At 39.7% G+C, this 18634-nt stretch overlaps 1 protein-coding gene across 4 annotated transcripts in view; it reads left to right on the top strand.

Moving 5' to 3' along the window:
* THSD4 (thrombospondin type 1 domain containing 4) overlaps positions 1-18634 on the top strand; it is a 247357-nt gene that overhangs the window by 216749 nt on the left and 11974 nt on the right. For all 4 annotated transcript variants that reach the window (XM_032122684.1, XM_032122685.1, XM_032122686.1 and 1 more), the window contains 6 exons: positions 1644-1819; positions 5597-5693; positions 6563-6805; positions 9037-9166; positions 10860-11064; positions 11344-11517. In XM_032122684.1, the coding sequence (XP_031978575.1) occupies positions 1644-1819; positions 5597-5693; positions 6563-6805; positions 9037-9166; positions 10860-11064; positions 11344-11517 (1025 nt within the window). The remainder of the gene's footprint in view (positions 1-1643; positions 1820-5596; positions 5694-6562; positions 6806-9036; positions 9167-10859; positions 11065-11343; positions 11518-18634) is intronic.

The following is an 18634-nucleotide window of genomic DNA, read 5'->3' as shown; positions in this document are numbered from 1 at the left end:
ATTAAGCAAAATAAAAGTTCAAAGTGTGTGAATACATTTGCAGGGTCTGATCCAAAGCCATTAAATTAATTTACATTTTTGCTTTAATAAAAATATTTCATCAATATTAAGCAAATTATAAATAGTTGGGTAGTCGGCAGCAACCCCTCCAAGTCAAAAGACTTTGAATTTTACAACCTAACAAGTCAAGGACACTGGCAGTGTCACACTGTCCCTTCACACGGGACATTCTGTTCTGAGTCCTGCAGCAAAAGCAGAAAGACTGCTTTTATTGATTAATTAAGTTAATTCAGATGTCTGGAATATGTACAAACTATTTTAGTTTCTTCTCTTATGTGTATTACTTTGGAATTAGTGGCATAAATTTAATTTCCTGTCATTTAGGCCACGCATGTAAGTTTTTCCCAGTAGCATAAATAGTTGTGTATAACGTTGAAAGCATTTTAACTGAGTGTCACAGTCGTTGAGACAGGGCAAAGCAGAAGCAGTCTCTGGAATAACTGGGTCCTTGACCCTAACTTTTTTTAAGTTCAAAGCCTGTACCTTGAATTTGCATTTTAAAAAGTAAATTACCAAGCAATATACAGCCAAGGGTATTACTAGATTTTGTTGTTTCTTTTAAAGTTTTTATTTAAAAGCAAATTCTTTTGTAATAAAATTGAAAATCTAGAGCCTTTGGAGAAAGGGTTGTGTCGTTCCTTTGTAGTTAAATAATGTCTAATAGGGTTTCAGCCTCTATATATATTTTGTTGTTGTTGTTGTTTTTTAATAATGCAACTGTAATAATGCATAAATTATGCACATGTATGTGGCAGGAGTTTCTGACTTTAAGGATTGAAAATTATAGTCACAGACAGATAAAGAAAGTAGGAATGAGAAGGAACAGAGGCCCCTATGTCACCAGCCCACTGATTTGCCCATAATAAAGGGAGTGCACTGCCCAACAGGATACTGAATCCAGATTTTATCAGTCCCTGGCTAGTATCTGATTTGCAAGTCACCTTTTTTTTATGCAGGAGATCCTACTGGCATTTTCAGAGGGCTCAGCACTCCAAGCAGTGCTGCAGGTGAGGGCTCTGCAGATGTTCTGACAAAAAAATAATGTTCTGAAAAGGAAGTGGAGGGACCAGGCAAATGTCTTCATGAAGAATAACAGGAATATTTGACAACTCAGGATACTCATGTGCCCCTAAATTGTTTGGTGTAATGCACTGATTTTCTGTATCTGCCTCTGTGTTCTGTTCTGCCTAACTCACAAAATAGTCCATGCAATGGGAAGAAAGTGCAGGAAAACCACTTCCTTGGCATCCATGTGAGTTGTGTGTGCTGCTGGCTGGCTGAGAGTCACGTGGCCACCTGGGAGAAACTGTTGAAAAGGGTTTCCAAGCTGTCTTTGATTTTTGTTTATTTTCCGACAGCATAAACCTACAAGGTGTTGAGACAGTTTTCTGAGATTGGTTTGTGTTTGGTTTGTTGGGTTTTATCCCACAACTACTAATGTAACTCTGTTCTTTTCAGCAGCTTTGTTCCCTGGTGTCAGGAATACCTAAGAGTGTTCCCTGCAGCTGTGGGGAACTGATTGGGCACCATTGTGGGAAGGGCTTTCCTCTGACCAAATCCTTGTGTTTGTGTCCCCCCTGCAGCCCTGCGGAGCCGCTCGGGACGCTCCATCATCAATGGGAACTGGGCCATCGATCGCCCGGGCAGATACGAAGGTGGTGGGACAATGTTCACTTACAGACGCCCCAATGAGATCTCCAGCACTGCAGGGGAGTCATTTTTAGCTGATGGGCCAACAAATGAAGTCCTTGATGTCTATGTGAGTTAGTATTTAAATTAATCTTCCTGATGGAAAAGAAATTGTTCAGTTCATTGTTAACATGCAACACTAAAGTTGCATTCAGTACCAACACTTTGTTAATTTAATTTTGAAGTGCTATTTTTGATATTTTACACTTGTTTGCGGTTGTATCCATTTTGCTCCAGATCACAGGATGTTTAAATCAAGCCTTTTTCTCTCAGACCTTACTGATCCAGTAAAACCAATTTAACTTGTTCAGTAAAGTAGAAATAAAGCATACAAATGTCCAGGGCTTTTCTTTGGTGGACTGGATTTTTTCTGGATACTTTCCTATTGAAACAAATTTGGCATAGTTTAATTTTACAGTGAAGAAGCGAATACCTAAGCTAGACAAGTTCTCTCACCATCTCAGTTTCCTTTAAAAGAAACCGGTCCATAAACCTATAGAATGTAGGATTTGAAGCAGGGCAGTTTTAATATGAAGCTGTGATAGGAAAACCATAGATAATGGCTGTTTGAGGAAGGAAGAAAAGACAAATTGTGTCTGAGAGAAAGAAATCATGTTGAAAAAGCTTTTTACTTCAGATGGGATGGTTTTTTAGTTCATCATACTGAAATAAAAAATATAACTGGAATTAATTACAACTTATTCCAAGATAAATGGCGTGTTCTGAGATTATACACTCCCACACAGTAAAATTCATTTATTGAAAAACTAGGTTAACTGAATATATGATTCTTTCATCCAGCTGTGGCTTTTTTGTCCTTGAGTGCAATATGGGGTGGAAAAGTGAGTGTGCTGGATAATTTCATAGAAAAATTTATAGTAACTACCCTGATTACAAAGCTGGGAAAACTTAGACGTTGGCAAAATTATTCCCCATCTGCTATATGGTGTCTAATAAAGCAATGTAATAATTATGATAACACTTAGGATCACTAAGGTTGAAAAAGACCTCTAAGATAATCTAGTCCAACAGATCCAAACTTCTTTTCCAATTGATTGCAATGTATGACTGGCAAAAGCCTAGAAAAATAAACAATTGGGCTCCTAGATTGTGCAGTGCAGACTCTGTGTTTCTCAAGTGTTCATGTCACTGTGCAGTTACAGGATTTGTGAGTCGAGGCTTGGCCCTGAGTTTTTATTGCCAGCCAATTAATGCCTAATACATAATGACCCAGAGAGAAAAGGGTCGGGAAGTGGATTAAGCAGATATTTCCAAAGTAATATCATAAAAAAGCTTTAAGTTTCGATCTGTGATATTGTGATATTTTAGTTTAGGCTTAGTGCCTGTAAGAAAGCTGCCATAATGGGAAGAGCTTTACCAGCTTTGCTCTGTGGCTGCTGCTGTGGATCGCCACTTCTGATTTGACTGCTCTCTCACCTGAGATGCTTCTGGTTGATGTGAGGAATACTGCAATTCAGTATAAGATGATAGTTTAGTCTCTTTTTTAATATAGTATGGGAAGATAAAGATGAATAGTGCAAGGTGCAAGAAAATCAATGCTCAGTATGACACAGCCTCTCTCCTGGATTCGAAATGTGTAGCCAAGCTGATACAGATGTCTTTTTTCAGACTTCGTCTTGCTGTGCCTGAATCGTGTCATTTTCCATTCACCCATACTCATGATCTTTATACTCTGTGTAGAAAAATGAAGAGATTTGCAGATGAGAACTCCAAATGGCTTTCTGTTCTGTTTTCCTGAGATCATGCTGTCTTTCTTCCACTCTGAAATGTAGAGGAAAAAGCTTTCTGATTTACAGGAGTTTATAAATAACAAGAAAAAGAGATGCAAATTCTGTCCAAGTGTGAATATACATTGCTACAAAGACTTAGGTCCATTAACTCAAAGCTAAACTATTCTATCATTTCAGGTATTTTCCTGCAGGAAAGCTGGAACAATATACTAATTAGGGGCTTAATCAGTTAAGCACTCTCTAACATAAGCCTGTCAGTTGTTTTAAGAAATGTGATGGAAAAACCATCACATGGGAACCACTGCGAAGTTGTTCCTGGAACCATCTAAAGAACAGGGTCCTGGTTCTGGAAGGGGAAGTGTACTCTTCTGCTGAAGTCAGGTCTCAGTTCTTGGTTCTCTCAGGACCACAAAGAGGGTGTATTTTTTGGATGACAAAGCGACATTGGAAGGACCCAACCTTACAAAAAATACTGCAGACAGTGCATTATTAGATGATACAGAAAAGTGAATGTTCTCTGAGGGACAGAGTTTAGAGAACCAGTGGTTATATTTGGCAAGGAAAAAGTGATTTTGACATAAGTTGAAACAAGGGTCTGAATCCCTAGTTGGTATTAATTGATGTGAATTTAGTGAAGCCTTGAAGCGTTAGTTGTGCTGGGTCACTGGGCCATTAGGATAGCAGGACTTTTTGCTTTTAGGTCCATGGATTGTGAGAACCAAAGAGCCAGAGCAAGTTCTGGTGTTTGCTTGTGGGTTTGTTTGGGGTTTTTGCTTGTTTGTGCTTTGGTTTGGTTTGGTTTTGTTTCATTTCATTTCGTTTTGTTTGGTTTTAAAAGGTACTTTGAGTATAGTGTGAGGCTTGTACCAGACTAATCCCCACAGAGAGTTCAGGACTAAAACATACATGTCAGTAGAGCTGTGCTGAAGCAGTGAAACAAGCAGCTCATGACACCCATGCACTTCTCCTGTGGGTATGCTCAGGCTCACAGCAGCAATGCAATAGGACTCAGCTGGGAATGGAGTGTGCTGCTAACAGTTTAAAAAAGCTGTCCTAAAGTCATATCTGTCTCAGGTCCTGTTACGCCCAACTGCTTAAAAAAGCACACCTGGAGTTAACAGTGGCTTTCAGAATCATGCTCCTGTCAGCTCACGTGGGCTTGTGCAGCAGCATTCTGAAAACACTGAGCTTCATTTTCACATTTAAAGGAGAAAACCTTCTGGTTCCTGCCTGTGTTTCATAAAGAACACGTTGATAGAGTTGTGGCTGGCTGTAAAGCAGTGGGATTCTGGCTGCACTTACATTGCATCTTCATTCAGTTGAAAGTGAATGTGGAAGGATGCAGGAGGGCTGCGGACAATCTTCAGCTACTGCAACAAGTCCATGGGCCTTTGTACTCTGTTCCATGGCTATTTGCTGAGCAGTGCTTGTGGGGAGGGCAGCATGACAGCAGCAGCTTGAGCTGATCGATTGCTGGGGCTCCGTGGGGTGCCAAGGGAGCTGCAGGGTGCTGAAAGGAGCAGTTGGCTTTGCAATAGGCACAGAGTAAAGTGTGTGTGCTGTCTGCAGGTGCTCTCCTCAGGCCACTGGGGAACCTTTCAAAAGGCAGGAGGCTGCCTGTCTAAGGTTGGGGGTCATGGTATATATATATATTTTTTTTTTTTTTTTTTTTTTTTGCTTTGTTTCTTCTTTGCTTTTGTTTCCTCAGACATCTGTCAAGTTCCTGCTATCTTAGAATGTTTTGATGACCTTAGGACCATCTCTTCTGCTGCTGAGGCCTGGTGTGAGCCTCTGCTGCTCACATTGCTGATGGGGAAGGCTGTGGCTGGCACAGCCCACAGCTCACCTTGGCCCCAAGCATGGCAGTCTTGGGTTTTTCAAAGAAGGTTTAGACAAATAGCTTCTCTGCCATCATAAGCTAGCTCAGTTTTGCAAACACAGGAACTTGTATTTTCTTCTTTTTGCATTCTTTGGAGAGAGTCATTAACTATTGCTTCTATCCTGATGTAGCTGATCGGTTCAAGCTGATATTTATATATAAGTGTTAGGAACATAACAAGTGGAAGAACTCAATGTATGGCTGGTTTTCTTTTTAGATGATACATCAGCAGCCTAACCCGGGTATACATTATGAATATATCATTCCAGGAGACAATGTCATTAGTCCTCAGTTGCTTGCTCACAGGAGGCCAGGTAAAATGCCACCATTTCCTTTTATCAAACATAATTTTGTTACTTAATAAGCTAGTGGAGAAATTTGTACCATTAAATTCAGTAAATGCTGCCATTGTTGTGGGAGAGGCCCAGAATTTCACCCTACATGTTGAATGAGAACTCAGCATAGATTTGCTAACTTCAGTGAATTAAAACTGGCAGGGTTTATTTATGCTTTAGCTGAGAAGATTACTACTTTGAGTAGGAGTGTTGTAGCCATGTCTCAGAAATGAAATAGAACATGATTTTTCAGAGTCTTTTTCTTTTTGAGATGATTTAAAACAACCTTCCACAGTTTCCCTTTCCTCTCGCAACTGGAGAGGATGAAACAGAGCAGTGTTTTCTTCCCAAGCAAGAACCTGGGCAGCTCCTGCCTGAGCTGTGGGTATGTGCTCCATATATTCCTAGGAAGTTCCGAAGGACAGGAGAAACTTTGCAAGTGAATTTGGTCCTCGTTTTAATGTTCGTGACTTGCTTTGACAAATTTCTGAGTGTTTGGTATGTTCATAATGAGGAGCAGCTGTGCTGTGACATGGGGAGGCACAGAATGCAAAGCATGGAACAAAACAAGCTTTGGGAAGTTTTGACACTGGGTGTGTTAACTCTATGTTGTCTTTGGAGATTCTTCAGTTTTTAGTTTTCAATGTATTTGCTGGCTAAGATTTGGTTATCTTAGTTTAAAACAACACAATCTTTGCAGGTCGTTATTAGGCAGTCTCTACATAGCAGATTAAAGCTACTTCCAAGTTTAATGATGTTCCAGTTTTAATTATTAGTGGATCATAACACAGAATAATATTTTTATGTGAAGCTCATTATTTTACTTTACTATTATTGTCCATCATCAGGGGAGCCATTGAATGGTCAGTTAGGAATGCCAGAAAGTGCAAGTCATGAGGATGAGGATTTGCATAGAGAGGCAGACATTCTTACTGGACAGTCAGCTGGAACTTTTCCAGTTATTCAGCCAGGAAGATTTCCTTCTCATCAGCCAGAAAACCAAGTGCCTGCTATGCAACCACCAAGACAAAACCGAGAACACAACTGGAAGCAGGTTGGAAAAACTGAGTGCACTACTACATGTGGGAAAGGTAAGTGCTTTGTGTGTGCACAAAACATTGTTAGACCTGCTGTTTTCTGTTATCTTACAACCAAAAGTCATGTCACAACTATTACTTGTGCTTATATTTAAATCAGTAGAAACAGCAAAATTAAAAATACAAAGCACATAAATTGTAAGGAAAGATATGATATTTGCCTCTGAAAGGAAATATTTCAGCAATTATGGCAAGCTGCTCTCTCCCATACCCTTGATACACAGCTGCTTTCCTCAACATTCGTTGGCATTCTTTACCATTCCCTTTTGCCTCTCCAGCTTTGTCAGATACACCCTCTGTGCTTTTTGTGTCTTTGTCAACAGCTTTCTGGCCTTCATGGGAGGCTTTCACAGGCATTTCATCAGATACATCTTTGTCTCATTGGATGTTGCTGGAGCAGCACTGGTGTGACTTCAGAAATCGGAGGTTTTAACAGGAGAGAAGTGGGACAGAAAAGGGATGGAGAGGGCCTGGTAATTAGTGAGCTTTTGGGAAGTCGTGTACACTGCTTGCATATACTGCAAAGATTAAGCTTGCTGTCAGACATTCACAGTGATCACAGATTCAATAATGCAGAACACAAGCAATTACTTGGAAGAATAAGTTTTTGTGATGGTAAAAGTGAAATCTTTTGTACTGTGCATAGCCACCCACCACCATAGCCAAAAAGCTGCAGAGGTTTAAAATAAACATGTACCAGTGTGGGAGCTCAGCTGACTGTTACCAGTTCATATACATATAGAACATTTGCTTCCTAATTAGTTTGAGAGCATACTTTGTGAATTTGGTCCAAGGCCAGATGAGTGTCCGTGTTACAGCTACAGATAGAGCTAAAAAATCCAGCAATAGTGTTAGCAATCAAAATTGCTTCTCAGTTAAAAAAAAAAAAAAGAGAACTTTTTTCCTTGGTAATACTAGAGCTAAAATACAACCAGTAAAATTTAGACTTCTTGAAGTCAGCCCTTTTGTAAAGAAAAATATTTTAGTTGGCATTTAAGCACACTGTGCTTTTAATAGAAGTCTTATAGGCAGGATCCATAATTGTGTTTGATTATTGGCTAGCAGCAATCAGTGAATATCAACTGAATTTCCATATTCAAGGTGAATTTTAGTATGCAAATCAGGTAATTTATGGTGCAGTTGCAGGAACACATCAGGGTAAATGTATCCCTCCTTTCCATCATAGAAATCTTGGTTGTGTATCCCATGGCTTTTACAGACATTGGCACATAGTTCTCGTCCTCGTCCTTTCTGCGGAGATCTGGTCACTCTTGGCAGTGGTATTAATGAAATCTGAGTCAAAATGAAGATGGCAAAACTGTAGGACTTAAGAAAAAAAATTAAAAGGGTATCTTTCAGGCTCCTATACAGCTTAAATTTACTCCATGAAATTTAGCAACAGAACTGCCAAAAATAACTTTCTCTTTTCCCATTATATGAAAAATGTGTGCGTGTTCTGATTAAGTTAAATTCAAAAGAAACTGGATCTTGAGAGCAGGATCCTGAGACTATTGAGACTGTATGAACATTTCTTGTGATCTTGGTGTGAGACGCCTGTGACTCTGATGGCCCTAAGGCATTTCAAGCCAAACTAGGTTATATAGGCTGACAAAGAAGGGGGTGGAAAAATCAGGAAAAAAATCTATACTATTTAAGGCTTTGTTTTCATTTTGCATCATTCAGTGTAGGACACTTTCTACTTTTTTCTTCTCTCTATGTTTTCTGTTTTCTTCTACTTTATTTCTTCATGTAGAAATAGAGATGATGCTTTTTAATTATTTTTTTATGATCCACCAAAGTTAAATAACCTTAGGAAGTTCTAAGTTGCAAGAAGAAAACAAGAAAAGTTATTTTCGTGCTACCTAAGGAAAAGGAAAGCTAAATTAACAGTTCTGATGTAAACCTGTGAGATTTCAAAGCACGTTAGTAAAACTTTGGCTTAGAAAAAGACTATTACATTTTTTTACAAAGTGAAAATGCTTCCCATGAGAACTGCCACCAACTCTTGTCCTGAATTTCCACTTAAGATGACTGAGCAAATAGATTTTCTGATATTCAGTGTGGAAACTGCTACCGCATCCTGTCAGCTCTTACATTTAGAAATTTTGGATAAAACCTTTGTCTGTGTTTCCTGTTGTCAGATTATGCTTTTCCTTTCTGCATCAGTGTTGGATGCTGCTGTTATTGCTGTGCGAGCCTTTACCTAATTGTCTATTTAATTTCAGGATCACAGTACCCGGTTTTCCACTGCGTCAACAGAATCACTCACGAGGAGGTATCTGAGGGTTACTGTGACAGCAGCACCAAGCCCATTCCAGAAGAGGAGGCCTGCAACCTCTTCCCATGCCCAGCTTTGTAAGATACTATAAGTCAAGTGAAATAAGCCAGTATCATTAAGATTTTGCATGTGGAAGAGGCTATTCTAAGTAGGAAAGTAGTTTGAACTTCTGAGTACAGTGCACTTGTGTCATAAATTGTAGTGGATTTTTTTTTCCGTAGTTGTTGGTGGCCTTCTTCCCCTTCACAGGGAGCAGTAGCTTTCAGAGTAGATAAAAGGGAACCTGGCAACAAGTAGGTGTAGCAGTTTCTCAAAATGGGTGTGATTGTTCAGGCAGACACACTCTGTGTGGTCTCTGTGGGTACATTTTTCTCAACTGAGAGGCTTCTGCATATGCCTGTCTAAAGAAGAGGCTCTGTAGGTTCTGTCACTCCACATGAGATCAGTGTGCTATAGTGGCCATATTGTCATTATTTAAAGATGAGACAGTGCTCACAACAGCCCCCTTGTACATTCACCTCTCTTCCCTGAATTGAGTAGTTCTTCGGCTCCAAGACTGGTTCTGAGGTGGTGGTCCTTGTTTCCAGCACACTGATACAACCAGCTCAGGTGTGGTTTCCTTCTGAAATCACTCTTGCTATTGGGAGACTGCAAATTGCAAGTGGCCGAGCAACTTGTTTTAAATGTTCAAAAATTTAAAAATAAATAAAAATTAAAAAAACAACCAAAAGGACTTTTCATCCAGGGTGTATACCAAGAAGAGAAAAGGGTTAAACCCAGTTGCCATTACAGCAACTTTGTTTTAGGTCAATTTTCTGTCTCTCTTGGGGTTATACTCTCCAGTTCTCTTCTGAGCAGCAAGTGGTCACTCCTTATCCCATGGAAGTTTCTAGTGGTGTAAGTGCCCTTACGGGCTCAGAGATATCTGATGAGCAATTTCCTAGTGCATATTAGATACTCAGGAACTTCTGAAATCATTTTCCTAGAGATGTCTTCTCTCACCAGAAGCATTTTCCTCACCTTTTTCATTCTAATAATTCATATTCATTCAGGATAGTATCAAGAGTACAAACAAAGAAATGTAAATATTTAAGTGCAGAGATTGCGCTTGCTATCCACAAGAGTTCTGAAATAAAATGTGTAAACAGTTCAGATACTTCCTTTAGGTGTGTGTCTGTCTTCATGCTTGTAAAGAAAAAATTGAAAATCAGGTATTTATACAAAGGTGCCTAAATCGATACAGTGAAATTTTGGAATGAGAAGAATATATCTAGAGATTTTTTCAATCTCTAAAATTAATTACATTTGTTCATTGCTTATCGTCTACTATTTCAGTTTTACTGATGAATGAATGCCTGGATGGGTTTCGTGATTTTTGTGTTACTGGCCTTTTTTAGAGCCTTTGCTGCAGACAACTTTTATGCAGCACATCTTAAACTTTTGGGAAGTGTCAGTAGAGCAGTAATATATATTACAGATAGATCCTTCCAAAAACCAAGCAGCTATTACAGGCTTGAGTAATGTTTGTAATATGTCTCGAGACCATGGACTGTGTAATCTGTATCCATGCTCATTATTACCAACCTCTGCAGGAAGGCTGTGTACACAAGTGTGCGATGGTGCTTCCTAAGGGATTGTTGCACACACAGAGACCAAAGTGTGATTTTATAGGATTCTGGACCAGCATCAGAATCATGTCATTCCAGTTTTGTTAAGATCGGTGGTCGAAATTCTTTGTGGAACAAAGATAACCTTTTTTTTCCACTTCAGCTGGGATATAGGGGAGTGGTCTGAGTGCAGCAAAACCTGTGGGCTCGGAATGCAGCACCGCCAGATCCTGTGCCGGCAGATCTACGCCAACCGCACACTGACAGTGCAGCAGTACCGCTGCCAGCACCTGGAGAAACCTGACACAACCAGCACCTGCCAGCTCAAGATCTGCAGCGAGTGGCAGATCAGGACAGAGTGGACCTCAGTGAGTAGGATCCATTCATTTGGGGCAGAATACCTCAGAAAGAACATGAATTTTCTTCCAGGTATCACCATTCAAATATCAATTTGGTTTTGCTTAAAACAAGTGGAATATTAAAAGCCTTGGAAATAAGCAAATCTTAGTTCAGTAAATTCCTGCTTGATTATGACAATCAGTTTCCTACCCAGAAAGATGTCTTAGCGGGAGTGAATGAGCTGTATGGTCCCGGCTCCCTGGAAAACCACTGCACAGAGTCCTGATGCAACCTCCCTTTTGTTACAGTGTTCAGTGCCTTGTGGAGTGGGGCAGAGGACTCGAGATGTGAAGTGTGTCAGCAACCTTGGGGACATTGTTGATGATGAGGAATGTAACATGAAGCTGCGGCCAAATGATATCGAGAACTGCGACATGGGCCCCTGTGCCAAGAGCTGGTTCCTCACAGAATGGAGTGACAGGGTAAGGCTTCCCAGTATCTTTATCCTGCCAAACCTTCTAAAACAAGAGCATCAGAATGAAAAAATATTAATCTGTACAGCCATAAAAGGAGTAATCCTATTTTCCATGTTTATTCTTGGTCTTTTAAACATGCAAAAGCAAACAAAAAAATAATGATCCCAAGGGCTTCTTGAGTTTGTGTTTAGATACAAGAATGCATAGAAAGGGCAAGCATGTGGGTATATGGCCAAACATCCAGACTTAGAATTGGCTCTGAATCTGAACTTTCCAAAATATTGAGTGTGCTGAGATTTATTATTCTTCTTTGCTTAGTTCTGAGTCTCACGATTCAGACTCTTAAAAAAATTTTCCCACTGTTTTTTTAAGGGATACAGATTTGAGGCCTGATGTCTGGGTTTAAGTTCAAGCCATAAACGAATTATCTTATAGGTGTGAAAAGAGGGGAACAACCTCATAAACTCAGTCAGGCTTGATTCAGGCTCTTGTATTTTGTGAATGTGGATGTTGGGGTTAATTTTCTTCCAGTGAGTCAGATTCTCTGCATGAAAGCAATAAAACCAGTCATAATTTAAGTTATTTCATGATTGGGCTCAGAGTTGTTGTTCAGTGTGATATTTATATGTTTTCATTAAGAGGCTTACAAACATGGGCTAAGAAAAGCCTGGTGTTTTGGTCCCTCTTGTGGGTGTTCGCGTATCAGTTTAATCTATAGACAAGTTCAGCCTTCAGTCTGTAAAATCCCAGTTACATCTCCCTTTGCTTTGACAAGCAATGTAATCTGTCAGTGAAGCTGTAAGATTACATTCATAACTTCATGATTTCATTGTTTAGATCACTTTGTGGTAGTACCTCTGAAAGCCAGGAGTGTCAGGCTCACAGGTTGTGCTTTCGTTTGGACACTCAGAAGATTTTCCCCACATGGTTTAGATGCAGAGATGGAGCAGGAACTTCACAAGTAGGGCAGGGACCTGCTATGTCACAGAACACAGTAAAAGGCAGATCTTTCTATAAGGTCTGCAAAATTTTCAGCCCCTAGACAACTCAAGTAGGTTTTTTAAAGAAAGCAAAAATACAGACTGCTAAATCTGTGGTGGTGTGACTTTTTTTTCCTGTGTGTGCTCTTGCATACTGTGGACAGAACAATACCAGGAGAAGCAGAAGTATTAGTGCAAAGGGCAAAGATTTTGCTGTAGGGAAATGGCAGTGCTTTTTTTATTTCTGCTTTTTTTTTTTTTTTTTTTTTTTCTTATAGATCTGTTCTTTGTACAATGCTGTTAAATCCATTCTACCCTCAAAGACATCATTTGGCCCAACTGCTATCACCCAGTGCAGTTCCACCACATAAAGCACAGACATCGCAGTGAAAACTCTAGCACCATTCTCTTCATTACTCTACACTGATATTTTGTCCTCTGCAGAATTAAAAGCAGCTTTTGAGCTGAAGGTTGTAACTGTAGAATGTTATTATGCTTACTTAAACGTGTTAAATGAGACGTAGAAGTGAAGCAGGTAGTGTGGAAAATGTTGGAGTTTTTTTCTTACCACAAACTTTTTAGGGCCAGAGAGTAAAGAATGGATTTTGTTACCTTCTCAGTTTATATAAGTGTACAGATTAATTTCTTCCAAATGCTTGCTACTGTAGTTGGCATTATTCACCATCACTTCTGCCAGGAGTGGGTTTGGAGTTTGATTCACAAAGAGGATGTAAGAAACAGCTTATTTCAGGAAAAAAGTAGATTTGAGGTGGAATATGCAAGATCTCCTAAGATTTACACATACCTCATAACTCGGATGTTCTGACACTAAGTGGCAGTGATTACAGTGGCAGGCAGTGAAATACAGGAGCAGTGAACAGCTTTGCGAAGTCCATTGGCCATTAGCTTTCATCTTGAACCTTGGAAGGGCTGTGTCTTAGGAGCAGAAGTCTCTCTTTCTTTGTAGAGGAGTGTGTTTCTATTAAAAAACAAGAGAAGAATTCTGTCATGGGCTAGAAAATGGGCATTTTCAGGTGTATGGGCTTTGCATGTGTCATTTCCCCAAACAATTCCTTAAAAAGTACTTTAAGCTAAGCCACACTTCAGCAATAAGCATAGATCAACGATGAGCAGCCACAAATGGTTCAGATAAGCAGCCAAAAGTTCAAATGCTTTAAAAAACCTTGTTCAAACCTCTTGAGTCTGCAAAACTGTGGTGGAAATCTCACAAGAACAGACCTTCTTTGTGAGATTTATTACATGCCTACTTCAAGTCCCAGCTGGAAATACCACAGAACAGTCTTTCCCATTGTATTTTGACATTTCAGCCGTGCCTAGAAATAAGAGGTAAAAGAACTTACCATAACTTCTGGAACTTTGAAATGGTTGAGTTCAAACTTAGTTACAGCTGTAAGAGAAGGCCTTCTCTGAACCCACTTTGCAAACAGTGTACATGTGTACAGTTGCACATGCAGCAAGTAGAGATTTCCAGGAGCCTGTCAGATACTGGTTAGGCACGTACTTCCTCTTTCAGCAAGGGATAGATCAGCCTTCCCTGTCTGGATTGATGGGATGCATGGTCCATTACAATATAGCCTTGGTTAACTAGCGTAACACCAAGAAAAAAGCAGAGCAACATAAAAATTACAGTTGTCTTTGCTGGCAACAGATGTTCAATTTCAGGATTTGATAACTGTAGTACATATTTGTGCAAAATTTGACAAGGGTATTCTTTAACACTGTTTTAAGAAAAGAACATGGTGTAATTTAGGAATGTTGAAAAGATCTTGTGTTTTCTTATTTTACTGAAACCTTGCAAAGTTTTAATTGATGCGAAAATCATGCTAGTTACCTATATTATCATTAACAGTTTCTGTGGTTCTGAATTATATATTTACATTTCCCTAAATGTAACTTAAGCAATATAGCATAAAAAAAGCACTTTAAAAGCTGCAGAGCACACACAAATTTGTGTGTAGGAGTTGTGTTTCTGTCCCAGGGTGGGCTGGCCGTATGTTGCTTTAGCCTGTAACTTGGTTACCTTCTTGCTGTGTTCCCCAGTCTTGTTTTCCCACGACGTATTTATGTATTTTATGGGCCACCTGTTTGGCCCCATGGCATTGACCTCCTTGGTGTTGGTTTCTGCACACACTGAATTTTTATATATGTAATTAAAAACCCTTTCGTGTTCCTAAGACAATACAGCTCTTGATTTGTGATATTTTGATAAACAGGTTTCAGAGTCCATTGTGTGTGTGTCTTACACAAATACTTTTCCTGCAAAGCTCAAGAGGTGTGTGGCCACCATGTGCACACTGGAAAGGAAGGAGGGAAAGCAATTCATTCTTGGGAAACAAACACTTCTTTTCTGAAAGTATATACTCTTGTTCCTTGTATGGGAAGTAGATCTAGACACCATATACTGATATCCTGCAGGTTCAGTCTTGAGAGAAGCAGAAATTTTTACCCATTTCAATGGAAAAGATTACAGGTTAAAAGTCTGTAGTAGCAAAGTGAGACTGGTCTTACTTTGTCTGTGCCTGTCTCTGCATTTATTGCTCTATCTTGAGCATAAATGAGAGAATTAACTTAAGTTTCATGGCTTTGACTTCTCCATGATCTTTAACCTCTTTTGCCTATAGAGAGTCTGGACAAACTTTTGTGATATTTTTATGTGCATTTGTAGAAAGATTGCTTCCTGTCTCATAATTCTCTAAAGATGTCATACTGCATTAAAACAGCAGAGTTCCACCAAACAGCATCCATTAATCAGTAGAGTAAATCTGGTGAACCTTACTGAACTTAGCAACAAAATGGGATTGATGGGAGCAGATGAGATTGCAAACATTTCACATGACTGATTCTTTGACAGCTCTAATTGCTGGAAAGTTTACTTCTATGGGTCAGGAGCGGGAAACTGCATTGTCCTGATTTACAGCAATGGGAGACTCACCAATGTTTCCTTCCAGCTAACTGGAGCATTCCCCTCCTGCATTTTTGTTTATTCCTCATTGCCATCTCCTCTGTTCATTTGTTTCTCATTTTATGTTTAGAGCCTACTTAGAAGAGAAGCCAAAATACAAACAATTCTTAGATGTTAATGAGATTCTGTGGCCAAAATAAAATCTTGGGAAGAAAGAAAAAAACGCTGCACGTCAGGGAACATAATCAAAACAAACCAAACACTGCTCTGGATTTCACTCTTCATTAAAAGGAGTAACAGCAATGCTTCTGTAATAATCTTCTGCAAGTGAACTGTAGTAAAAGGAGAACTTCATAAAAATCAATGTTTTATTCCTCTCAATTCTAAACATTGCCTAAAAGCTTCAAGTGGGTTTTTTAACCAAATGTGGAACCACCAATGAATATTGTGGCTTACATTTGTCTTTCACTGCTTGTTATCTAAATCTGAATACTTCACTTAAAATCTCCTGAATCTTGGGGGAAAAAAGAAAAATCACCATTAAGCTTGTGCAAGAGTTCATTATTTTTTATTATCACTGTTTATTTGTTTTAGTATAAAATGAAAACAAGATAAAATACCCCTTTTCATTGATTTCATGTGGGATTCATATGGAAATAGAAGGTTTGCATTCTTTATGTGTAAATATGTAACTCACTTCATAATTTGCAATGGAATATACAGCCAGGAGGGTTTTGATAGAAGGGTGGCCAAGGTCTACAGAGATTTGTGTTTCCTTCTGTAGACCTGGCCTTGCTTTGCCCCTAAAGCCTGCCTAGCTTTACCTGTGGCCCGGTGTTGCAGGGAGGATGGCATGCAGGGGTAAAACAGGGGCCACATTATCAGGCAAGATGCCAGTGATGAGGCAGGTGCATGGTCAAGCTGGGAAGTCCATTCAGTGACAGAACCCAGGGTCGGACCCAGCCCAGTGATCCTGGGGCAGGCCTGTGGGAATGAGGCAGGCCCAGGGTCCGGCTGGGGAGTGAGTCGCGGAGGGGGGATCATGGAAGTGCAGGCTGTGGCTGGGAAAAGGCACCTCTCCGAGCAAGCCCAGACAAGGACTGGTGGAGCAGGGCCAAGGTTAAAGGGAGATCTGGGCCATGAGCAAGGCGTGGCTGGGGCCCAGGTGAGGCTACAATGTGCTGGTGCATTCAGGCCCTGAGCAGTGCTGGCAGCTCTTCGGAGGGGTTATGGTGTGAGCCAGAGCAGTGAAGAAGTCTCTTCCCTGCTGGTAATTACTTCAGAGGGCATTGGTATTGTTAGCTTGGAAGGATGCCATGGAACTGCTGGACTGACCCAGCACCTGCTGTATGCATAGGTGCACTATAAAGGGAAACAATTTAAATCTAGGTATCAGAAAATGTTTTGACAATGCAAAAGGATATTTTTTCCTACACTCTCTTTTAATTTTTTTTTACTTTTTTAAGAAAAGGCAGCTCTCAGTGGGTTTATGTCCTTTGAAAATCTGCCCCAGTCTTGGAACTGTGGCAGAAGTGGTCTTCTGAAATACAATTTTGAGCGTATTATTGGAAAAACAAAGGTTACATTATCTGTCTAAAATCCCTTCTGAAATGGATTTTCTCAGAGTAGGTCAAATAATGCTAAGGAGTTTTACAGATATATTTGAAACATAGATCTTCATTTTTATTTTTTGCAGTAGTGTAACATCAGCAGGATGACTGATAAAAATCTATACTATCTTGTGAGGAATAATTAAGGTGATGAAGGTTAAAAGTGTGGTAAACAGAAGTCCTGCACAAATGGGGGTATTTTACAATTGTTTGTTACTTAAAAATTTAATTAAGGTTAGCAGTGATGCTGAGGCCTGGGTGAAAGGACTCTGGAAGCCCAGGAGACTTCCTGTTGCCACTTTCCTGTGGGCTGTTGCCCCATTTGAGGGTAATGAGTAGGGCTGGCACATTAGTGAAGGGGAACTGGCACTGCTAAAAGGGATTTTTTTTGCTCTACCTTTGCCTTGTAGCTGTGACAAAATTCAGGCTTCCACTTACAGTTTTCCAAGTTTGCAGGAACTTGTCTTATTTTCCTGGACTGCTGCTCAGTTGTTTTCTGACACCTATCAGAGCCCTGAATGAGGGGTTTTATTTTTGGTTTTTAATGGGTATGGAAAGCTTCTGAAATTGAACTCATGAGGGAAGGACCTCAGGAAGAGGAAAAATGGCAGACTCCTTAAAACACAGACAGAGGTTTCTGAGGAATTTCTGCCAATTAAAACAAGACTGTGAAACAAAATATCTTTAATAATAGGACCAGAATAAAGCTGCAGCTTGTGAAAGTTCCTCATGTTTCACAGTGTTAGGTTATGGCAGTTACTGTGTATTAATGCAGCAAATCAATGGCACCAAATTGAAAGTAATGGGTGTGTCAATTGTACAAACCAAGGGGAGAGGATTCATTATGCAGCTCTCTGCATAATGGATGCCTTGGACTTTAGAAATCCATGGTCTTCACATAGAAGATTTTTGCTGAAAAGGAGATAAAAACATGAAAAAACAAATACATAATGTGAAACATTCAGGTTTAAGTTTGCTTTGTAAATCCTTAGAGGGTAGTTAATCTGTAGTAAAATCTTGCAGCAGAGAGTGGAACAACCCTATACCTTCCCATTTGGTATTTCCTCTGTTATTTGATACGCAAGCCTAGTTCATAACATAATCATTTAAAAGGTAAGACTAGGGAGATTTTCTGGATGACTTTACAGACTAAATTTGTTCCCAGCTCTAGTTTGCAAAGCAGAAAAGCAAACTAGATTGTCAAATGAAAATTAGTTAGCAATAAGAAAAGTATTTGCAGAGCACATGCATCATTCTCTCTGCGTAATGTAATTGAACATACTTGCTGAGGATGGAATGGGAACAGCCACAGAATTGATTTCAGCACAGTTAGGTTTGAGTGGGAGCCACGGCATGGGGCTCAGCTCACCTGGGAGTGGCCTGTCTGAAATGGATGAGCACAATTTACATCATTCTTGTATTTTCAAGATTTTGCTGCTTTACTTTGAAAAGGCCTCCTTAGCCATGAAATCAGTTTGCTGAGCAGGTAAATCTATTTTACATACCTGCATGAAGGTGGAAAATTTTGTAGTGCACCACCAACAAAAAAGGCTCATTAGGTTACTTCTAGGCATAATTTAAGAGAAGCTTAATTATTTGATCTTGCAGAT

The sequence above is a fragment of the Corvus moneduloides genome, chromosome 13 (assembly GCF_009650955.1).
Source record: "Corvus moneduloides isolate bCorMon1 chromosome 13, bCorMon1.pri, whole genome shotgun sequence".
Taxonomy (NCBI): Eukaryota; Metazoa; Chordata; class Aves; order Passeriformes; family Corvidae; genus Corvus; species Corvus moneduloides.
This window is presented reverse-complemented; position numbering and strand designations above follow the sequence as displayed.